This window comes from Pongo pygmaeus, chromosome 8 (assembly GCF_028885625.2).
Source record: "Pongo pygmaeus isolate AG05252 chromosome 8, NHGRI_mPonPyg2-v2.0_pri, whole genome shotgun sequence".
NCBI classification, from domain to species: domain Eukaryota; kingdom Metazoa; phylum Chordata; class Mammalia; order Primates; family Hominidae; genus Pongo; species Pongo pygmaeus.
The window spans coordinates 53,320,664-53,343,826 of NC_072381.2; the positions used below are offsets into that span (position 1 = coordinate 53,320,664).

A 23,163-nucleotide genomic window follows, 5' to 3' on the forward strand; every position below is an offset into this window, starting at 1 on the left:
CTGGAAGGGTCCTGCCCTGGGCAGTCCACCCCAGGGCAGAAGTGATTCCCTCCTCCTGGGGCCGCCGGTCCCACACCCTTTCCTGTGGGCCAGGTAGGCTTGGGGTCAGAGCCCGAGGCTCGGATCCCGCTGGGTCCCCTCCGTAGTTTGGGGTGCGGAGGGATCCTTTGCAAGTCCCTGCGTCCCTCCCAGACTCTAAGTCCTCGTCTCTACATGCGGAACGCCCACAGCCAGCAGGAGATTGGAGGACGCCTCCGGTCCCTGTCTCTTCCCTCGGACACGCACGACCCCCGCCCCCTGGGAACCGTCCGCAGCACCAGATCCGCGGTGACACCCAAACTCCCCCAGGCTCCCCGCCGACCCCCGCGAGACGCATGCGCGGCGCTCTCGCCCGCTGCGCCGGTCCTGGCTTCGAGCGCCTCTCTGGCCCGGAGACTCAGCTTCTCCGGCGGGCCCGGGGGCGCCCGCACCCCGTCCCGCCCCTACCTGGGGCGGCGGGCGCGCAGCAGGCGGGCAGGCGGCAGGGCGGCCGCGGGCAGGCGCGGCACCCGGAGTAGGCCCGCGCGGCCGGCATCAGGCCCATGGCGCGCCCAGGCGCGGCGGCGCGGCGGCGGCTGGAATGCCCGGCACGCGCGCAGGTAGCGTCTTGCCCGCCGCCCGCCCGCCCCGGCCAGCGCCGCCCCAGGCCCGGACCCTGAGGCGAGGGAGGGCCCAGGATCTGTGAGTTGCCTGGGATGCCACGCCCGAAGTCGGCCTCCGTGAGGGATCTCCAGTGTCAAACTTCACACCCTTTCCCCTAATGCCCCACGTTCCCGGGCACCGCAGGAATCCCTTCCCTCTTTGCCCAGGACCGGCTTTCGAGCGCCCGCTCAGCCCTTCGCCTGGGAAGCAGGTGTTCCAGGTGAGGCAATGGACGTCCAGGGAGGTTAGGTAACTGAGTCTGGGTCACCCAGCAAGGAGGAGGTGCTGGCTTCACAGTGGGGGTCCAGGCTTCAGGCCCTCCTGGCCTCTTCCTGCCTGGGCATCCTAGTGCCAGAGATAGTGGTTTGGACTTGACATACAGTATGCCCCTGAGCAATCTGAGGGGTATTAGCTCCCCTATATTACAGAGAATCAGAGAGGTTGTGTGATTTGCCTAAGGTCATACAGCTGGTGATGGACCTTCATTAACACCTACATGATCTTTCTGCAAAGCCTGTATTCTCGAGTTAGGTTTCCGAGACCAGCCCACAATCCCCATACTTCCAAAGGGTGACGGCTGGAATGGGTACACCAGGAAGGCAGGTGGACAGAGAGGCACGGCTAGGGGCAGTGCAACGCCAGTAGCAGGGATGGGAGTCCCAAGGGTAGGAGGCCAGAACTCTTAAGGGAGGGATTTGCGGCCCTGGGGCTGGAAGAGGCTGGGGCCCTTCTTCAAGCTGGACGTGCAGAGCTGGGTCACGCCTCTTGCTCATTCTAAGCAGAGCCTGGCCTAGGGTGAAACAAGCCAGGCGCTCACCACAGGGGCACAAGTTAAGAGGCACCCAAAACCTCACTCAGTAACTAGGATAAACACTTTATTGTAATATTTTTAAGAATAAATATTAGGCAAAAAATCTTTGATGAACAAAAGATCAAAGTTTTCAATACAGACAGGAGCAGCTATGCACTTGCTCAGGCCTTGAGGGTGAGTGCCTCCCACCCCAATCCCACCACACTCCTGCCTTTATTTCACATGTTCGCATTTGACCATGGATGTGGTTGGCTGAATAATGCCCTTCCCCACAAGATGTCCTGATCCCTGGAACCTGTGGCTGTGTTATCTTACACAGTACAAGAGACTTTGTAGGTGTGATGAGGGCTGGAGAGGTTAACCTGGGTTATCTGAGGGGCCAGGTGCAATCATAGGGGTTCTTTTACGAGGAAGGCAGAAGGAAGTTTGACCATAGTGGAGGCGGCGGGGGCAGGTCAGAGGCAGAGACTGCAGTGCTGAAGCAGCAGCCAAGGCCTTGCTGTAGCCCCTGGAAGGTTAAAGATACAAGGAACTGCTTCTCCCCATGTCCTACAAGAAACCAGTCCTGCTGACATCTGGATTTTAGCCTTAGAAGACTGGTTATGACTTCTGACCTCCAGAACTAGAAGATAATCATGTTGTGTTGTTTTAAGCTGCCAAATTTCTGGCAGTTTGTTAGAGCTGCAATGGGGACCTAATATAAGGATATTTTTGTATTAATGTTCATTTTTTAAAAGATTACAATAAAATATCTTGATTACTGAGTTTTTTTGGTGCCCCCTTACATTTTGTGCCCCAGGCCAGGGAGGATCCCTAGTCCTGGCCCTGACACTAAGTATGGGGGCTAAGGTCCTCAAAACTGGGAGTGGGGCCGTGGAGCTGTTTTCTCCCTCCCCAGAGCTCAGGTGGACATGAGGGTGCCAGGGCAGGTTGGTGCAGGGTGTCACAAGCCAAGGAATGTCTGCCCTCCACCTACCAACAGAGCCTGGCATTCCCATGGCCCAGGGACCTGCCAGCCCTGAGCAGCCCTGTCCATGTTAAAGAGCAGGGGCCAAGGGCTCAGCAGAAGCTCCCACCAACCGGGGGCCAGCAGGCTTCTCTCAGGTGGGCAGGCAGGGTCTGGTGCCCACGTTTTCTCTGCTCTGAGCCATGGTTTCCCTGCCTGCGTCTTCAGAGTCAGACTGGCCAGTCTCTGCAGAGTGCCCTCCACCCCTACCCAGGAGCCCCACATGGCTAGAGGCCTGCAGGCGCCACCCATTAGAAGGCTCCGACAGGCACTGCCACATTGAGCTCCAGGTGAAGCCCTAGCCCTGCCAATGCCCACCCCACCTCGGGGGTGGTTTTTAGCGGTGGGGCCTGTTGGGGATGGGAGTGCAGAGACAGTCATGAGACTGCCTTCTCGGGGCAGGGCTGGGGAGCTGACAACCTGAGTCTGTCCTCTCACACAAGCAACCCAGTAACAGTTGGCCTCTTCACTCTGGATGGTCTTTGTCTCTGAGCTGTGTGTACAACAGCTCCCTGGCTAGGGCTGGGATCCAGGACCTCAGAGACTGCCTCTTCCCTCAGTCTTAATTATGTCCGCCTCCGCCATCAAGACAACTCAGATCTAGTGGGTAGAATGCGCTGAGGCCTACCTGGCAACAGCATCCAGCGATGAGCTTACCCTGGAGGTGGGCTGCGCTGCCCCCAGCCCCACTGTGTGTTGTTAGGTAAGTTGCTGAACCTCTGAGTCTCTGCTGCCTCCAGATTGTACCAAACTCCTTGCAAGGGCAGCCCATAGCCAGTGTGAGCTCCCTTCCTCTTCCCTCAGGGTGTGTGGGCTGAAGTCCTCCAGGGCCACTTGGAACAAGCTGAGAGACAAAGATCCCAACCCTAGGACACCCTGAGGCTTCCTGGCATCCTGCTCTCTACAGCAGGCAGCCAGCACCCAGGCTCTGCACTCCAGCAGACCTAGGTCGAAATGCCAGCTTCCCACTTATTTGTGGTCTGGACAAAATGCTGGAGCCTCCTTGATTCTGTCTCCTCACCAAAAGTGGGATATAATGGGACTGATTTCACAGGGCTATTGTCAGGCTCAGCAGGGACACAGAGTCCAAGACAGGAAATGCTGGGGTCCCCAGGGGTTCATCCCCATCTTAGCAATAATTGAGACAAACTCTTTTCTGGTTTTGTGATCTGAGGTCTATTGAAACCAGACTGAAACCAAACTGGCCAAGCTGATGGGCATTTCTCATCAGAGCTGCTGAGAAGGAAGGGCTTAATGAACCAGCAAGGTGGTTAAAAGAGTGTTGAACGTTAGCGTCCTGACCTTTGCAGGAAGCAGTGGTGACAGCCCCCTGTAAATCACCCCGACTAGCTTACCAGGCTCTCCATAGATAAGGCAGCTGCTCTGGCCTTTGTTCTGGTAAACAGCTCTGTGGCTGTCCCATCAGCGGCAGGGGAGGGCGGCTGTGGTTGGAGGCCATTTCCTCTGCCTTGGGGATCCAAGTTCTCAGGCTCCTGGGGCTCTGGCAGGGGAGAAGCCTTGAGCGCTGCAGGGGAAGGAGGCCCAAGTGTGCTCTGAACACCCTCTATACCCAGAAGAAGCCAGGCCTGCCCTCTATGGGCCTGGACAGGATCCAAGGTCCATAGGGACATCTTCTCCACTTGAGTACATGGACCCTCAGGGCCCACTAGAATGGACAGAAGGCACCAGAACTAGTCTCAAGTACCCCTTCTGCTGGCTTAGTGACCTGAGGCCTAGCCCAGGTCTGCAAGAGTCCTTTCTCTCCCCTTTTGGAAGGGCTGCCTGGAAAAGCCCAAGCCCACTGGCCAGACAGGTTGACATTCACAGGAACTAGAAATAAGACTGTCTTCTTGAATCTCCCAGTAGGGCTGGGATATAGAGCAAGCAGTGCTGGGGGAGAAGTGGTCCACTTGGCCTCCAGCACTGGCAGCCTGGCCTGGGGGTAATCACCTCTCACTCTGAATTTGATTATGCCTCCAGGGCTTCCTTTTAGAGATGTCATTCCATCAAATGATGACCACTACCAGCTAACAAGGTTGCATTGTGTCCCACCAGATTGTCCCAAGGTTGGATTTTTTCCATGTCACATGTCCTGCCCTAGGGCTTCAGGGGGCTGTATTTCTCCCTTTTCTTCCACCCATGATTCCAGAGGAACCCAAGGGCGGGAGAGTTGACTCCTGGGGGTCTGAGAAAAGTCTCCAGAGGCCTGTGATATTCCCACACAGCCAGGCCAGGGCAGTGCAGTTCTGATGATGACCACAGGCCTACTGCCTGTCTCCGGCCCCCATGCCCCGCCCCAGCACCAAGCAGTCACTCTGGGCGGGGACACCTTTTCCCAGCTGGGCTCCTTGCCCCAAGACTGCCTTCTGCGCTGCCACTGGTAAGGTTGGGACCAACAGCTTCAGGGCTTTGCTTGGCGGTGCCTGCTGGCCGTAGTGGAACTGTTACCACAGTGCTAGTTAGCACCAGTCCCAGCCCCCAGACTTCTGAATCCAACTGCCCGCTCAGCGTCTCCACTGGTTTAATGACTCATAGACACCTCAAACCTAAACGTGTCCAAACAGAGCTATGGTCTTGCCATAGCCTCCCAAACCAGCTCTGTGCTAAGTCTTCCCTTCTTACTTCATAACAACTCCAGCCTCCAGATGCCCAGCCAGACACCTTGGAGTTAGCCTCCACTGCGACCTTCCTCACATCCACAGCTAGGAGAGCTTATCGTCCTACTTGCAAAATAGATTTGGAATCTGATCACTTTCACTACCCTGACCACAGGGAGAGCACCCCCTTCTCTTGCCTGGATTATTGCAAATTCATCTCCAGCTCCCTCTTGCACAACTCTGGTCAGCAGGCAGAGTGGTCCTCTTAAATGATGTATTACATCAAGACATTTCTTGGTCAAAGCCCTCCAATGCCCCCTCCTCATTTCAGAGTAACAGCAGCCGGGCCAGTTGTGGTGGCTCATACCTGTGATCCCAGCACTTTGGGAGGCTGAGGCGGGTGGATCACGAGGTCAGGAGTTGGAGACCAGCCTGGCCAAGACAGTGAAACCCTGTATCTACTAAAAATACAAAAATTCACCGGGCGTGGTGGTGGGTGCCTGTAATCCCAGCTACTCGGGAGGCTGAGGCAGGAGAATCGCTTGAACCCGGGAGGCAGAGGTTGCAGTGAGCCCAGATAGCGCCACTGCACTCTAGCCTGGGTGACAGAGCAAGACTCGGCCTCAAAAAAAGAAAAAAAAAAAAAAAAAAAAGAGTAACAGCGGCTGGGTGTGGTGGCTCATGCCTGTAATCCCAGCACTTTGGGAGGCCGAGGCATGTGGATCATTTGAGGTCAGGAGTTCGAGACCAGCCTGGCCAACATGGTAAAACCCCTGCTCTACTCAAAATACAAAAATTAGCCGGGTATGGTGGTACGTGCCTGTAATCCCAGCTACTCGGGAGGCTGAGGCAGAAGAATTGCTTGAACCCAGGAGGCAGAGGTTGCAGTGAGCCAAGATTGTGCCACTGCACTCCAGCCTGGGCAATAGAGTGAGACTCTGTCTCAAAAATAAAATAAAATAAAATAAAACAAAATAAAGTAACAGCTAGAGTACTGAAAGGGGCCCAGGAAGCCTCTACCTTCTGGCCACCCCCATCTGGCTCCCTTCCTCACTCCCTCCAGCCCATCTGCCTCTGTGCTGGTTCTAGACCACATCGGATGTTCTGCTTTTGCCCAAGCTATGGCCTCAGTCTAGCACACTTCCACTAGATGTCCCCTTGGCTCACTCTCTCACCTCTTTCAACACTGTATGAACAATGAGATAATACTTCATACCTGTTAGGATGGCTATTAAAAAAAATCCAAAAAAAACAGAAAACAAGTGCTGGTGAGGATGTAGAGGAACTAAAAACCTTGTGTACTGCCAGTGGGAACATAAAATGGGGCAGCCACTGTGGAAAATGATCTGGAGGCTCCTCAAAAAATTAAAAATAGAATTACCATATGATCTAGCAATACCACTTCTGGGTATATACCCCAAATAATTGAAATCAGGGACTCAAAGAGATATTTGCACACTCATATTCACAGCAGCATTATTCACAATAGTTGAAACACGGAAGCAACTCAAGTGTCCATCAATGGATAAATGGATAAACAAATGTTGTATATCCATAAAATGGAATATTATTTGAGCTTAAAAAAGAGAGAAATTCCAATATTCCACATAGATGAAACTTGAGAACATTATGCAAAATGAAATAAGCCAGTCACAAAAAGACAAATACTACAGGATTCTACTTATATGAGGTACTTAGAGCAGTCAAATTTATAAAGACAGAAAGTAGAATGGTGGTTGCCCAGGGCTGGAGGAAGGAAGCCAGAGTTTCAGTTTGGGAAGATGAAAAAGTTCTGGAGATGGATGGTGGTGATGGTTGTACAACAGTGTGAATACACTTAGTGCCACTGAATTGTACACTGTACACTGCTTTCTTCCCTGCTGAGTCCTCTGCCTGCATGTGACAGGTCTCAATAAGTGTTTGATGAATGAATGAGGACTGTTTAGTACTGAGAGAGCGCTGAGCACTTTATGTCCATTTTCTCTCTTAATTCTTATGACAATCCTGCAAAAAAGATATTATTCTTCCTATTTTGCAAACAAGGACACAGAGGTACAGCGAAGATAAGAGGTGTGCCAGGTCATGCAGCAAGCAAGTGGCAGAGCCAAATCACACCTAGACCCAAGCCTGTTGCCAAAGCCTCACTCTGCCTCCTCTCACACTTCAATGCAATGGGCTTGGCTAAGCCCCTTCCTATGCATATAAATTCCAGGCTTTACGGGGGCTTGCAGACTCTCTGCAGATAACCAGGCAAGGGACACACATGTTCAAGCACCCACCAGATGCTGAGGCAGCCCTGGGGACCCTGTGACTATTGTCTCCCTTCTCTCTCCTCTCAGAGAGAACTGGCAAGGAGACAGCTGGCAAGGAGGTACTGCCCCATGCATCCTTCTGGGGCTGTGTTCCCTGAACTGGGCGTGGAAGTTCAGAGATCAGTTTGAGGAGTATTGGCCTCTTAACAATATCAAGTCTTCTCATTCCTGAACATGGGATGTCTTTACTCTTATTTAGATCTTTTTCAATTTCTTTCAGCAATGCTTTGTTATTTTCAGAATATAAGTTTTATACTTTTTTTTGCTAAATTTATCCCTAAGTATTTTACTCTTTTGGATGCTCCTGTAGATGAAATTTTCTTAATTTCGTTTTCAGTTTGCTCATGGCTACTGTACACAAATACAACTGGTTTGTATATACTAATCTTGTATCCTTCAACCTTGCTGAATTTTTAATTAATTCTAATAGTTTTTTTGTACTTTCTGTATACGAGATCATGCCATCTGCAAACAGAGATACTTTAATGTCTTCCTTTTCAATCAAGCTTCATTTTATTTCATTTTCTTGCATAATTGACCTGGCTAGAACCTCTAGTACAATGCTGAATAGAAGTGGTGAAGGCAAGAATCCTTGTCTTGTTCCCGATCTTGGAGGAAAAGTACCCAGTCTTCCTCGATTAAGTATGATATTATCAGTGGGCTTTTTGTAGATGCCCTTTATCATAGAAGTTCCCTTCTATTCCTAGGGATAGAATAGAAGTTCACTTCTATTCCTAGTTTCTGGAGTGTTTTAATCATTAAAGGGTGCTGGATTTTATAAAATGCTTTTTCTAGTCTACTAAGACGGTCATGTGTTTTTGTCCTTTATTCTGTTCATATAGTACATTAATTGATTTTCAGACATTAAATCACCCTTCCATTCTTACGATAAATCTCATTTGGTCATGGGGTATAATTCTTTGGATTCAGCATGTTAGTATTTTGTGGATGATTTTTGTATCTATATCCATAAGAGACATTGGTGTTCCAGCAATAATTCTCTGTCCCTCCTGCACCATCAATCTTTTGCAATGATGCTTTGTCTTCCAACTTAAAAAAATAAACAAACTTCCTCTTTACCTCACCTCCTCCTCCAGCTGCTGTCCCCATTTTTCTCTTTCCCTTTTCTGCAAACTTTTTGAAAGAGTTGGCTATGCTGACACTCCAATTCCTCTCCTATCATCCTTTCTCTTTCCCACTATTACCAGGCATTCCACAAAAGCCCCTTTGCTCAAGTCACCAATGACTGCTCAGCTTTCACCCTCTGGTTGATCTATCAGCAGCACTTGGCTGCAGTTGATCACTGCCCTTGTTCCTTCACTTGGCTCAGGGACCCTGGTGGCTTCTGGCTCTGCTCCCTCTTGGGGCTTGCTCTCTTTCTCACCCCCTCTGCTGTCCCTCCACCCGCTCTGTGCTGTCTCATCCAGCCTCATGACTTCAAACCCCATCTATGTGCTGGTGGCCCCCTAAATTTATCTCTCTAGCCCAATCCTCTCTCCTGATTTCTAGGCTGAAATATCTACCTGCCTACTTGACATCTAAACTTGAGCATCTTATAGGTATCGCAAACTAGGCCCATATCTTCCTTCCAAATAGCTGCAGTTCCCGTAGTCTTTCTATCTCAGTTAATAGCTAACCCATTAGCTTCCCATTGCTTAGATCAAAACATCTCAGAATTACCCTTAACTTCTCTCATTCATTCTCATACACCTCTCATCCATCTTAGCAGGGGAATACCACTGGCTCTACCTTCAAAATAAATCAAGAATTCAATGACTTCTTATTGCCACCACCACTGGGCCAGGCCACCCTTACACTGTTGTGTAAGGAGCTCCTAACTGGCTTTGGTCTCTTCTCAACATGGCAGCCAGAAGGATCCTGGTAGAAGATGGGCCAGGCTCTGCCACTTCTCTGTTCCATGCCATGAGGTGCTAACAGCTCTACCATGATGACAAGGCCATTCATTCTTTGGTCTCTCTCCTCCCCTTTGCCCACTCTGCTCTGGCCACACTGGCCTCCTTGCTGTTCTTCCGGGATGGGCCCCCTACTTCTGCCTGTGCTGTTATCCACCCTTTCTTTCCTTCTACTCAAAAGTCACCAAACCCTAACCCTATCTCTTGTGTTCCCCTCCCTGCCTCTTCTGTCCCCACTGTGCCCACCACCATCTAACCTGCCATGTGCCTGCTCAGCTGGTCACCCACCTCCTCTACTAGCACGTGAGAACCATGAGGCCAGTGCTTGTCTCTCCAGCTCGCTGCTGTCTCCTCAGCCCCTAGAACATTTGCAAGTCCATTGCAGACTGGCTGAATGACCAAATGAATTCCCAAATGAGAGGCACTCCAGCTGTGGCCATAGCTTGGTGGGCTGGGCAGGCCACCAGAAGTGAGGCTCCCCTGACCACTGGCCTGCTCCCATTTCTCAAGGGGATGGCTGGGCTGTCCCATTTGCAGCAGGCACGCTGCCCACTCCTGTCTGTCAGAGGTGGCCTGCCGGTGCCAGAATAAGCACCCCAGGAAGGGCTCAGGGGCTCTGTTACAAAACAGTCAAAGAAGGACTGATCCTCTAAGCCTCCTTCCCGGGGGATGTGGGCTAATAACAGCTCTGCCAGAAAACCTTCAGGGGCTAACTGAGCCCACCTGCCAGCACCGTGCATGCCCAGACATGTCTGGCATCGCTAACTCCTGAGATTTCTGCATTTCTTCTGTACTCCCGGGAGAAAGGAGATAAGCGCCTTTGATGGCAGTTCCTGTTTTAATGGTTGTGAGTTCTTCAGCACACAGCCTGGGAAGGCAGATAAATGCCAGGCCCGGGGAAGGGGTCAGTCTAGGGTCTATGTGGGATTCTGCCAAAGATCCCCAATTCTGGGCAAGCAGAAACGGAGATGGACATGTGGCTGGGGAGCCAGGCCTGCTGGGTGCTGGTCTTGGTGCAGCTCTTGGACGGGCTATTTGGACCAGGACCAAGCACAGTCTTTGAGGTCAGAATATCTAACTCCACTTCTCAGTGCTGCCCCCTAGCCGGCTGTGTCATCTTGGGCAAGTCATCTCACTTCTTTGACCCCAAGTTTCTCCCTTTGTGTCATTTATTTTTTATATGCACACATCTAGAAAAGCACTTAAAGCATAAATGTGCAGATAAACATGTCATTGTAAAAGGAACACCTGTGTAACTACCCAAGCCAAGCTAGAGAACATTTCAGATATGTATGCCCCTCTCCCATCCCATCTTAACCTCTTCCCTCCTCCCTACTATCCTGACTTTCATAGCATTCATTTCTTTGCTTTTCTTTATATTCTGTTGCCTATCTATAAATAACATAGTTTACTTCTGCCCTGTGTTTCAACTTTATATATGTAGATAATACAACATGTTATTTTGTTTGTTTGGGTTTAGTTTCGCACTGCTTTTAAGATTCATGCATGTAGGTGGCACTGTAGTGGATTCATTCCCATTGTTGTGGAGTTTCCCATTGTAAGACTGAGTCATAGTTATTCATCCATTGTACTGTTGCTGGGCACTTGGGTTAGTGTCAGGCTATCATCAATAAGGCTGCCATGAACATCCCATGTATCCAAGTCTCCTGGCATACCTGTGCACACATTTCTATGTGGGACATGCTTCATATGGAATTGCTGGGACACAGGTGTGCACAGCATCAACTTCAGCAGACACTGCTGATTTCCCTAGCAATATGTGCAAGTTTCTATAGCTTTCTATCCTCATCACCACTTGCAACTGTCTTTTTCATTTAGTCATTCCAGTGGGTGCATACAAGTATCCCATTGTGATTTAATTTGCAATTCCCTGATTACTGATGAGGTTGTGCACAGGAGCCTACGTTCACTGGTCATGAGGATTTCTTCTTTTAGGAAATGCCTGTCCAAGTCTCTTGCCCCTGCTTCTGCTGCCTTGTCTGTTTTTGCCTCATTCATTTGTAGGAGTTTGGGGAGTAATTTGATGACCATATGTGTTGCAAACACCTTCACCCAATCTATAGCTTATCTTTTCATTTTCTTAATCTACCTTTTACAAACAGATGCTCTTCATTTTATAAAATATAATTTATCAACAATTTCATAATAGATCAGTGTTTTTTTGTAACTCATTTAAAAATTCTTTCTCTACCCCAAGATTATGATAATGTTCATTCCCTGGTGCTCAAAAGTGCCACCTGTCATACATCAAAGTCCAACTATGTAAGATTCTGCTTCTGGGCTCTATTCTGTTCCACTGGTTCACTTTCAGCAACCTGGAACCAAAGCCACTGCGAGGCTGCAGAAATCCCTGGGTGGGCTCAGACCTTTCCAGGCCATTAATCTAGGGCCCTAAGTCAAATGTGCTGCAACCTTCAGGGATCAAGGAGACCAAGGCTGACAGTGTGATATCATTCATGAAACCTGAGAGAACAACTTTCACTCTCAACATTATATTGACTCTTCCTTGTAAGGGATTTATCATTCAATGAAAGGTGGTCAGGCAGACCATAGCCAGGGGTGGGAGAGGAGAGTGGGCAAACAGAGGAGCAAAGGAAGGGGCTCAGCCTATGTGGCTTGTGAAATCTGGAGATTGGCTCAGAGCCCCAAAAGGTGAGTCCTTTTGCCCAGACTGTGTGCTGATCAAATACCATAGGGAGAAAGAGGACATCCATAGCTTGTGTGGTCAGAGCCCAGCCAGCTTTCAGACCCCCAGTCTCCACATTCAGCAGGGAGTCGGTGGCCCTGGCCCCAATTCCATGGTGATCCCATTATGAAAGATCTTCTCATGACCCCTTCTTATGGACACCAACCTAGAGATAGCAACTGCACGGTTGGGAGTCACCTTTCATTTCTGTCATACCCCATGTCCAGACCATAGGCAAAACCTGGCAGCTCCACCTTCAGGATACACCTGCAGCTGGCCACTTTGCACCATCAGCTGCGTGCCCACCCCATGGACTCTCCTGGCCTGCTGGGTCTACTCCTGTCCCTCTATGGTCCACTCCTCATGTGGTGGCCAGGGAGCCTTTTTCATAGATCTGACTGAGGTCCTGTGTGTCTCCTGCTCTGAGCCCTCCTGGTATCCCACTGTATATAGAACAAAATAAAAAATCCCCACCAGGACTCCATGGCCTTGGTGACCACTCTTACCTCAGGCCCTCCCACTCTCTTGGGCTTCACTCCCTTGGGGCTCCGGCCTTCCTGACATGCCTCGTGTTCCCAAAGCTTGTCCCTACCTCGGGGCCTTTGCACGTGTCCATGTCTCTGCTGGAATGCTCTTCCCCAGCATGCCCCTGGCTCCCCATCGCTGCATTAAGCCTGCTTGGCCACTCCACCTAACCACACCCCCGCCATCCTCTCACTGAGCTTCACTGGCTTTGTGGCATGTCTCACCCCTGGACACCACGAGACACATGTCCTTGTCTACCATCCCTCCCACAGAGAATGGAGATGAGGGAAGGTGGAGGTGTGGCCTATCCTCATGAATTCCTTACCCCTGGAATAGAATCCAGTACATTTAGATGTCTAATACACAGTTTTCAATAAAGGAGGAAGTGAGTACACGGCAGCCGTTGGGTGACTCCTGAGGGCTGGCACAGGCAGGGGGCATGATTACCTGGAGGCAAGGGTTCTAGAGGGTGGGCATGCGATCTACGGGCAGTACCTCCGCCCAGCGGGGCCCAGATGACCCGGCGGATGGCCTGCACCCAGTCCTCCATGTCACGCTGGGAGCTGGCCATGAGTAGGAGCGCCTCGGGGTTGGCCGGCACCTTCTCCCGCTCCCCGGCACCACCTGCAAGACAGGGAGACACAGGCTTACGCAGGGTCCCTGCCCACAGCGCACTCTCCATCCCCGGCACTAGTCAGCGTCACTCCCTGTGGGATATTCCCAAAGTCCTTCCAGCAACAGCTGAGCTTTGCTTTTATCTCACAGTCCATCCCTTTCACACCTCATACCTCTTTTTTTGGAGCCTTTTCCCATTTTCTCTTTTTTCCCTTAGTCTCACTTTGTTATTTTCCCATGCCAAAATAGAAATAATTTAATGCACCCCAGGACACTATTAGAAAATAAAGCATGCAGATGTTAGGCCAACTCAGAGACTTTCGGTGCCCCAGGGTGGCCTCACTTTATGCTTTGTTTCAAATCAATTTTGCCCATTTTAAGAACACAGTTAAACGTCACTATGTGCTTTTAACTTTGGCTCGGAGATTAGGGCCTCCCTTCCCCATCCTGAAGACAAGAGTCTCCGTATATATTAAGGTCACAGAGGCTGGATGTTAAACCAGGATGCAGCACAGTGCCCCAGAATTCTCCACCACACCCATCTCATGGCTAGACAGTGGATCGGCACCTAAAGGCAGAAGAATCGGAAAACTCAAACAGTTGCTTGTGAACTGACTTTCTCCTCTTTGGTTCTCAAGTTTTCATGTGTAAGCAAATTGGTCTTTGGGAAATACAAAAAACTATTTATACTGAACTTTACAGGTAATTTTAGGGTTTTCAAGAACGAGTTTGTCTTTATACATCCTATCCCTGACATCCCAGGACTATCTGCCAGTAGGGTGTGAGATCCACAGACCTGTGTTCCCAGGGGGTGGGTGGGCCCAAGCCATGCTTTGCTAGAGCCTGTGACCCAGGGATGGAGAGCAGACAGGACCAGCACTTACTGAGCACCTGGTACATGCCTGGGACCCTTCTGGTAAGCACAGCTGCCACATACATGCCCTCCTGGGGTTCTTTATCCTCCACAGTGACTCCGTGAGGAAGGTACTATTTCCAACCACATTTTACAGATGAGAAAACTGAAGCACAGAGGAATTAAGTAACCTGTTGAATGCGCACAGCGAATGAGTGGCACAGCCAGAGATTCAAGTCCCGGCTCTGGGCTCTCAGCCATCCCACGCTCCCTCCTGCCATCTCTCCGCCAAGAACTGGGGAAACCAAGCAGGCTGCTCTGAGGGCTGAGGCAGAGGGCGGGGCTATGTCCCGGCTGAGGGCACCACAGCGGGCCTGGGGGAGAAGCGGGAGAGGCCGTGGTGCCTAAGGCTCAGGAGCGTGAGGAGCAGCCAGGGCTCTGTGATACCCTCTGGAGCCCTTCACTACGCAGGTAAGCCCTGCTCGCCGGGGCTCAGGCAGCCGCTGGGCAGCAGAGCTGTGGAGGTGGGTAGGAAGGGAGCTGGAGGCTGAGACAGCGGAGCCCGAGACAGCGGAGCCCAACTCCAGAGGCTGCTCGGTTGGCTGCTGTGGTCACTCACAGGACTGTGGGCACTGCCACCTACCGAAGTTGCCACCTGGAAGCAGCTGTGTCTTGGGGACAGCAGTGCTGCACAGCATTTGGGCTACGAAGGCTGGAATGGCTGAGTGTGCGAGATGGAGAGAGGAAGCCAGATGCCACCAGGAAGCTTTTTTATGTCAGCATTCCTAGAAAAATATCTCAAGATGACTTTGAAAAAAAAAAAAAAAAAGGAACCTGGAGATCCACAGCTCCAGGAATTTGTGGTTACTTGGTTTGTCCTAAATATTCACTTTTGTACCTAATCTTGAATTTCTTATTTGAAAATTATTTTCCCTGAAGAGGGCCACCCAAGTCATACAAGCTTCAGGCCCCACAAAACTTGGATCTGCCCTGCCCAGAGGCTGGCAGATACCCTCATGTCCAGCTGTGCCCCTGTCCTGGGTCCCGCCCCAACGTGCTCTCAGCCTGTCTAACTTTTTAAGTATTTATATATTTTTTATATATGCATAACTGTTAAGGAAATGGCCACACACTGTTTTGCAAAGTGACTGCTCCATTTTACTTTCCCGCCAGCTGTGTATGACAGTTCTGGGACCCCCACATCCATACCAACACTAGCTACGCTCAGATTTTTTACTTTCAGCCATCCAAATAGGTGTGCAGGTGTTTGAATTTGCATTTCCCAAATGACTGATGATATTGGACATCTTTTATGTATTTAGTTGCTATCTGTGTGTCGTCTTTGGTGAAATATCTTTTCAAATCTTTTGCCTATTTTTAAAATAGGTTATTTATTTTCCATTATTGGTGTTGAGAGTTCTTGACATATTCTGGATATAAGGCCTTTACCAGACATTTTCTTTGCAAATATTTCTCCCAGTCCATGTCTCTCTCTTTTTTCATTCTATTAACAGTGTATTTCCAAGAGCAGAAGTTTTTAATTTTGCAAAGTCCAATTAATCATTTTTTTCTTTTATTGAGTGTGCTTCCTGTATTGTATCTAAGAAATCTTTACTTCATCTAAGGCCATAAAAGTTTTCTTCTAGGTTTTCTTTCAAAAGTTTCACAGTTTTAGGATTTACATGTAGGTCTATGAGTTACTTTTTGTATATGGGAGAAGGTATAATTGAAGTTCATTCTTCTGCATATGCACGTTCCAGCCCCACTTGGTGAAAAATCTATCATCTCTCTACAGACACCAGTGAACCTCCATGTGCAATTGTGCTATCTGCAAATAGAGAGAGTTTACTTCTTCCTTTCCAACTGGGAATCGTTTCTTTCTTTCTTCTTCTAATGACACTGACCAGAGCCTCAAATACCATGTTGAATAGAAGTGGTGAGAGCAGACATTCTTGCTTGTTCCTGTATCTTATGGCAAAAGCATTCGGCTTTTCACCATTAAGTCTATCTGCTGTAGGCTTTTTGAAGATGTCCTTAATCAGGTTGAGAAAGTTCTTTTCTATTTCTAATTTGCTAAGAGGTTTTTTTTTATTGATACATAATATTCGCACATAGTTATGGAGTACATGTGATGTTTTGCTACCTGCACAGAGTGTGTAATAATCAACTCTAGGAATTTGGGGTGTCCATCACTTCAAGTGTTTATTATTCCTATGTGTTGGGAACATTTCAAGTCCTCTCTTCTAGTTATTTTGAAATATGCAATACATTGTTGTTAACTATTGTTACTCTACCCTGCTATGGAACATTAGAATTTATTCTAACCCTATGTGTGTACACATTAACCAACCTCTCTTCATCCCCCTCTCTGCTCGACTCTTCTCAGCCTCTGGTAACCATCATTCTAATCTCTACCTCCATGAGACAAACTTCTTTTCAGCTCCTGCATATAAGTGAGAACATGCAATATTTGTTTTTCTATGCCTAGCTTATTTCACTTAATATGCTGGTTCCATTCATTGCTGCAAATGACATGATCTCATTCCTTTTCTATGGCCGAATAGTATAACATTTTGCATATATACCACAGTTTCTTTATCCATTCATCCACTGATGGACATGTAGGTTGATTCCATATCTTTGCTATTGTGAATAGTGCTGCAGTAAACATTGGGGTACATTGACGTATTTATGCCTAGTGTTCCATTATTGGAACGCTAAGCTTGTGGGAGTTATGCGTATCCTACTGCTCAAGGTCACTGCCAAGGTCTGATTTTTCCCCAAAAAATTTGCAACCTCTGGCATAAATGGGTTAATTCCTTTGATATACTGATTTCCTTTCCTTTGGATAAATACCAGCAGTGGAATTGCTGGATCACATGGTGGTTTTACTTTTAGGTTTTTTGAGAAATCTCCATACTGTTTTCCATAATGACTGTCTTAATTTACATTCCCACCTACAATGTATAAGAGTTTTCTTTTTTCAGTGTCTTCTCCAGTGTCTATTATTTTTTGTGTTTTTTATAATAGGCTTTCAAACTTGGGTAAGATGATATCTCACTGTGGTTTTGACTTGCATTTCTCTGCATTTTTTTCATATACCTCTTCACCATTTGTATGTTTTCTTTTGTGAAATGTCTATAGGATCCTTTGCCCACTTTTTAATGGGTTGTTTTGCTAGTTGAGTTCCTTGTATATTCTGGATATTCGTTTCTTGTCAGATGAACAGTTTGCAAATATTTTTCTCCTATTCAACGGGTTGTCTCTTCACTCTGTCGATTGTTTCCTTTGCTGTGCAGAAGATTTTTAGTTTAATATAGTCCCACTTAGCTATTTTTGTTTTTGTTGCCTGTGCTTTAGGAGCATTAGCCATAAAGTCTTTGACTAGACCAACATCCTGGAGTCTTTCCCTCTATGTTTTCTTCCAGTAGTTTCATACTTTCATGTTTTATGTGTAAGTCTTTAATACATTTGTAGTTGTTTTCTGTACAGAGAAATGTGAGAGATGGGGTCTAGTCTCAGTCTTCTGCATATGGATATCCAGTTTTCCAGCACCACTTATTGAAGAGGGTGTCCTTTCCCCAATGTATGTTCTTGGCACCTGTGCTGAAAATTGGTTGGCTGCTGAGCCACGTTTTTATTGGGAATGGATGTTAGATTTTGTCAAATGTCTTTTCTGCATCTATTGTAATGAGAGTATAACTTTTTAGTGTGTTAATTGATAAATTACACTAATACATTTTCAAATGCTGAACCAATCTTGCATTCCTGGGAGAAATCCCGCTTGGTAATGATGTATTATCCCTTTTATATATTGTTGCTTTGATTTGCTAAAATTTTGTTAAAAATATTTTATGTATTTTCATGAGGGATATTGGCCTGCAGTTTCCTTTACTTACAATGTCTTGGTCTGGTTTTGGTGGCCTCACAGAATAAGCTATTAAATATTCCCTCATTTTCAAACCTAGAAGTTTGTAGATAATTGCTATTATTCCTTCCTTAAATATTTGATATAATTCACCAATGCAGCCATCTAGGCCTGGAGTTTACTTTGTGGAAAGGTTTGTAATAACAAATACAATTTCTTTAATATATACATCTATTTCTTCTTGAGTAAACTTTACTAGTTTGTGTCTTTCAAAGAATTTGTCAGTTTCATCTAAGTTATTGAATGAATTGGCATAAAGTTGTCCATAATGTTCCCTTATTATCCTTTTACTCTCTGAAGAAGCTGTAGTGATATTACCTCTCTCACCTTGATATTGGTAATTTCTGTCTTTTTCCTTTTCTCCTTCAATCAGCCTTGCTGGAGGATTACCAATTTTATTGATCTCAACAAATCAGCCTTTTGCTTCATTGACTTTGTTGTTTTTATGGTTAGCAAACTTGTTTTTAAAGGACTAGATGGCAAACATTTTAGGTTTTTAGGCCATATAGTCTCTGTCACAACTACTTTACTCTGCCACTATAGTGCAAATGCAGCCAAAGACAATATGTTAAGGAAAGGTCATGACTGTATCTGTGTAAACTTCATTTACAAAAACAAACAGCCAGCCCGCAGGTTGTAGGATGCCGACTTGGGTCATAGTTCATTGATTTCCATTCTGATATTTATTTTTTTTTTCTTCTGCTTACCTTGGGTTTAATTTGGTCTTTTTCTAGTTTCTTACAGAGTTCAGTGCTATAATTGTCCCCTGAACTACTACTTTAGAGGCAGCCCCCAGATTTCGATACGTTGTGTTTTCATTTTAATTCAGTTCAAAATACCTTCTAGTTTCCCTTTGGATTTCTTCTTTAATTTATGGGTTATTTAGAAGTGTGTTAGTTTCCAGATTTGGGGGGATTGTACCAGAATATGGTATATCTTGCTAAGTGTTCTGTGTGCACTGAGAAAAATTATTCTGCTGTGGTTGGGTGGAGTATTCTATAAATGTCAATTTGCTCTAGTTGAAAGTTTTGTTCAAATCTTCAATATCCATACTGATTTTTCTGTCTACTTCTTCTATCAATTATTGAGAGAAGGCTATTCAAATCTCCAATTATAATTTTAGATTTGTCTATTTTCTCTTTGTATTTCTATCAGTTTTTGCTTCAGGTAGTTTGAAGCTGTTATGGAGCATAAATATTTAGGACTGTTATGTCCTCTTGAAGAACTGACCTCTTCATCATTATGAAATGACATTATTTATCCCTAGTCATATTTTTTACTCTGGTCTGAAATCCTCAATATAAATATAGCCATCCAGTTTTCTTTTGATTAGTGTCAGTATGATGTTATCTTTTTCCATCCTTTTAACTTATTTGTGTCTTTACATTTTAAGTGCATTTTTAATCAGGCATATAGTTGGGTCCTGCTTTTTATCCAATCTGATAAGCTTTCTTTATAATGTGATTATTGGGATGCTTAGATTTAAGTGTGGCTTGTTTTCTATCTGTCCTTTTTTCTTGTCTTGTTTTGGATGGAGTTTTTGTTTTTTGTTTTTAATGATTTCATTCTATCTGCTTTGTTGGCTTATTAGTAAAAATCTCACTCTCTTCATGCTATAGGAATTGCTTTAGGGTTTATGGTATACATCTTTAACTTATCAGTCTACATTAAGTGATACTATACCCCTTCATGTATAATATAAAGATCTTACAAGATTCTACTTCCATGTCTTCCTTCCTGACCTTTTTTGCCATGGTTGTCTTACCTTTTACTGGTATACTTTGTTATACATCCCATAATATATTGTTGCTATTTTTATTTTATCATTTTATTATTATTATTATTATTATTTTGAGACAGGGTCTTGCTCTGTCACCCAGGCTGGAGTGGAGTGGTGCAATCTCGGCTCACCGCAACTTCCTCTGCCTCTTGGGTTCAAGCGAATTCTCCTGTCTCAGCCTCTTGAGTAGCTGGGATTACAGGCACGCACACCACGCCAGGCTAATTTTTGTATTTTTAGTAGAGACGGGGTTTCACCACGTTGGCCAGGTTGGTCTTGAACTCCTGACCTCAGATGATCCACCCGTTTTGGCCTCCCATGTTATTTTTACTTTAAATCTTAACATCTTTTGAAAATATTTAAATTATAAGAGAAAAGCATATATTTACCCATGTAGTTACCACAGTGCTTTTCATTCTGTTGTGTAGATTCAGATTCCCATACGGTATTATTTTACTGCTGCCTGGAGGTCTTCCTCTAACATTTCTTGGAGTATGCAGCTATTGGTGATGAATTCTTTCAGCTATTGAGTGTGGGAATCATTAATTCATCTTCATTTTTGAAAGATATTCTCACTGGATAAAGTCTTCAAGGTTGGAAATGTTTTTCTTTCACAACTGTTAAGATGTTGCTCTACTTGCATTGTTTCTCATGAGAATTTTGCCATCATCCTCATTTTTTGATGTTTTGTGTCTTTTTTACTGTTTCACTAGTTATGGGTAATTTGATTATGACGTGCCTCGGTGCAATTTTATTCAGGTTTCCTATACTTGGAACTCACTGAACTTCTTAGATTTGTGAGCTTATAGTTTTCATAACATTTGGAATATTTTGGCCATCGGTACTTCAAATACGTGTTTCCATCCCCTGTCCCTGCTTGAGATTCCAGTTACATGTATATTACACAACTTGAGGTTATCCCGCAGCTCGCTGATGCTCTGTTTTTGTTAAATTTTTTTGTCTCTGTGTGTTTTATTTTTGTATAGTTTGGTAGCAGAATAACAGCCCCCCCAAAGACATCCACATGCCTGTCCCTGGAACCTGTGATTAGGTTAGGTTACACAGTGAAGAATTAAGGTTGCAGATGGAATTAAAGTTGCTAATCAGCTGGCTGCTTTGAACTAGGAAGATTATCCTAGATTATCCAAGTGGTCCCAAGGTAATCATAAGGGTATTTAAAAGTGGAGAGGAAGACAGAAGAGGAGTGTAAGAGAGAGATGTGACTATAGCAGAAGGGATAAAATGTGAGAAGAACCTGATCTGTCATTTTTGGTCTTGAAGGTGGAGGAAGGGAGTCAGGAGCTGATGAATGCAGGCAACCTCTAGAAACTGGAAAGCTCAAGAAAAATGGATTCGCCCTCAGACCCTCCATAACGGAATTCAGGCCTACTGACACCTTGATTTAAGCCCAGTGAAACCTGTGTCAGACTTCTGACCTACAGAACCATAAGGTAAATTTGCATTGTTTAAGCCACTAAATTTGTGGTAACATGTCACAGGCCAGGCACCAGGCACAGTGGCTCACGCCTGTAATCCCAGCACTTTGGGAAGCTGAGGTGGGAGGATTGCTTGAGCCCCAGTTCAAGACCAGCCTGGGTAACATGGCAAGACCCCAACTCTATGAAAAATAATTTTAAAAAATTAGCCAGGCATGGCATGACCAAGCCTGTGGTTCCAGCTACTAAGGAGTCTGAGCCCAGAAGTTCCAATCTGCAATGAGCTGTAATCACGCACTGCACTCCAGCCTGTGCCACAGAGCAAGATCCTGTCTCAATAAATAAATAAATAGTAAACAATGTGTCACAACAGCAATAGAAAACTAATACAGCTAGTTGCTATTGCTATGTCTTCACAAATCTTTTCATGTTAGTGTGTCTAATCTGCCATTAACCCCACTCAGCATTAGTTTTCATCTCATACATAATAGGTTTGATCTCTAGAAGTTTAATTTAGGTCTTTTTAAAAAAATAACTTTCATGTGTCTACTTTTTGATCATATACAACACAGTTAGAAAAACTGTTTTAATGTCTTTGCTAATTCTAAAATCTGTGTCATTTCTGGGTTTGTCTCAATTGATTGCTTTCTATTTTTCTCCTCATTATGGGCTACATTTTCCTGCTTCTTTGCATTCCTGTTATTTCTAATTAGTTGCCAGACACTGTGATTTTTAAATGGTTGGGTGATGAATGTTTCTGTATTTCCGTAAATATTCTTCAGCCTTTTTCTGGTATGAACTTAGATTCTTTGAAAGAGTTTGATCCTTACAGATTTTGCCTCTAAGATTTGTTAGGTGGATCCAGAGTACTCAGTACAGAGCTAATTATTTCCCACTACCGAGGGAAAACCCTTCTGTGTATTCTGTCCTACGCCCTACAAGCTGTTAGGTTTTATGGTCTTGCAGGCAGGAACAGGTGCCATGCTTTGCCTGGCATTAGTGTGGGTGCTGTTGCCTCTGATCCTTTCTGGTAGTTCTTTGCCCAACCTGGGGTAGTTTTCCTCACGTGCATATGGTGATGAGTGCATGGCTCAATTCTCAAGGCATTTTTCTCTCTGTGCAGCTCTTTCCTCCTCAGCAGCTACCCTGCAGACTCTAGATGTTTTGGTCTGTCTGGACTTTTAGCTCTGTCTCTTCAACTCATGGAGTCCAATGGGCTCCACCTGGATCTCCCCTTCCTGCATACAGCCTGCAAACTTTCTCCAGGCAGTCAGCTGGGGCACATGTAGGGAATCACCTTGTTTCCCATCTCTTGGGGGTCACAGTCCTTCCCTAACGTATCTTGAAAGCATTGTTTCCAATATTTTGTGCTTTTTCTTTCTTTCTTTTTTTTGGTTGTTTCAGGTGGGAGGGTAAATAGGTCCCTGTTACTTTATCTTGTCCAGAAGTGAAAAACCTATTACCATGCCTAAGGGCCTACTCTATATGAAACACCCTGCAAGGTGCTTAATAGGCACAGTCCCAGGCAGTCTTCATAGACACCCTAGGAAGGAGCATTGATGACCCCATTTGACAGGTGGAAAAACCGAGGCTCAGAGAAGTTAAGAACTTTGCTCATGGACAGGCAAGTGGAGGTGTTGGAATTCAAACACGGGTTTGTTCGCCCATAAACTCATTCTGTTTTCTCAATATAAAATCTTCCTTATGGCAATAAAGGGGAGTGCAAGGAAGATGAAATGGGGGATTACAAGATTACAACAAACTTGGGGACTTTCTACAGTGTTCCATGGTTTATGCTGACCTTCTTCTCTGTAACTTAGGAAACATTAGTATTAGCTTTACTTAAATGAATAAGAATTACACTGGCAAATATTTCAGGAATAAATTCATTATGAAAGATGAGGGTCTATTATCACAGTTCCTGGTTTTTCCTCTTTTTTAATTGTCTGTGTGGTCACTGTGTTTCCACCCCATCCCATTACACATGACAGACTTCTGA

The 23,163-nt window shown here is 46.1% G+C and overlaps 1 protein-coding gene across 8 annotated transcripts in view; it reads right to left on the reverse strand.

Annotated features, from left to right (window-relative positions):
• Positions 1–23,163, reverse strand: part of ARHGAP22 (Rho GTPase activating protein 22) — a 209,292-nt gene that overhangs the window by 19,944 nt on the left and 166,185 nt on the right. For 6 of the 8 annotated variants that reach the window (XM_054436169.2, XM_063669869.1, XM_054436170.2 and 3 more), the window contains one exon: positions 13,000–13,176. In XM_054436169.2, coding sequence (XP_054292144.1) covers positions 13,000–13,176 — 177 coding nt within the window. The remainder of the gene's footprint in view (positions 1–12,999; positions 13,177–23,163) is intronic. The other 2 variants (XM_054436172.1, XM_054436173.2) reach the window with 1 other exon arrangement.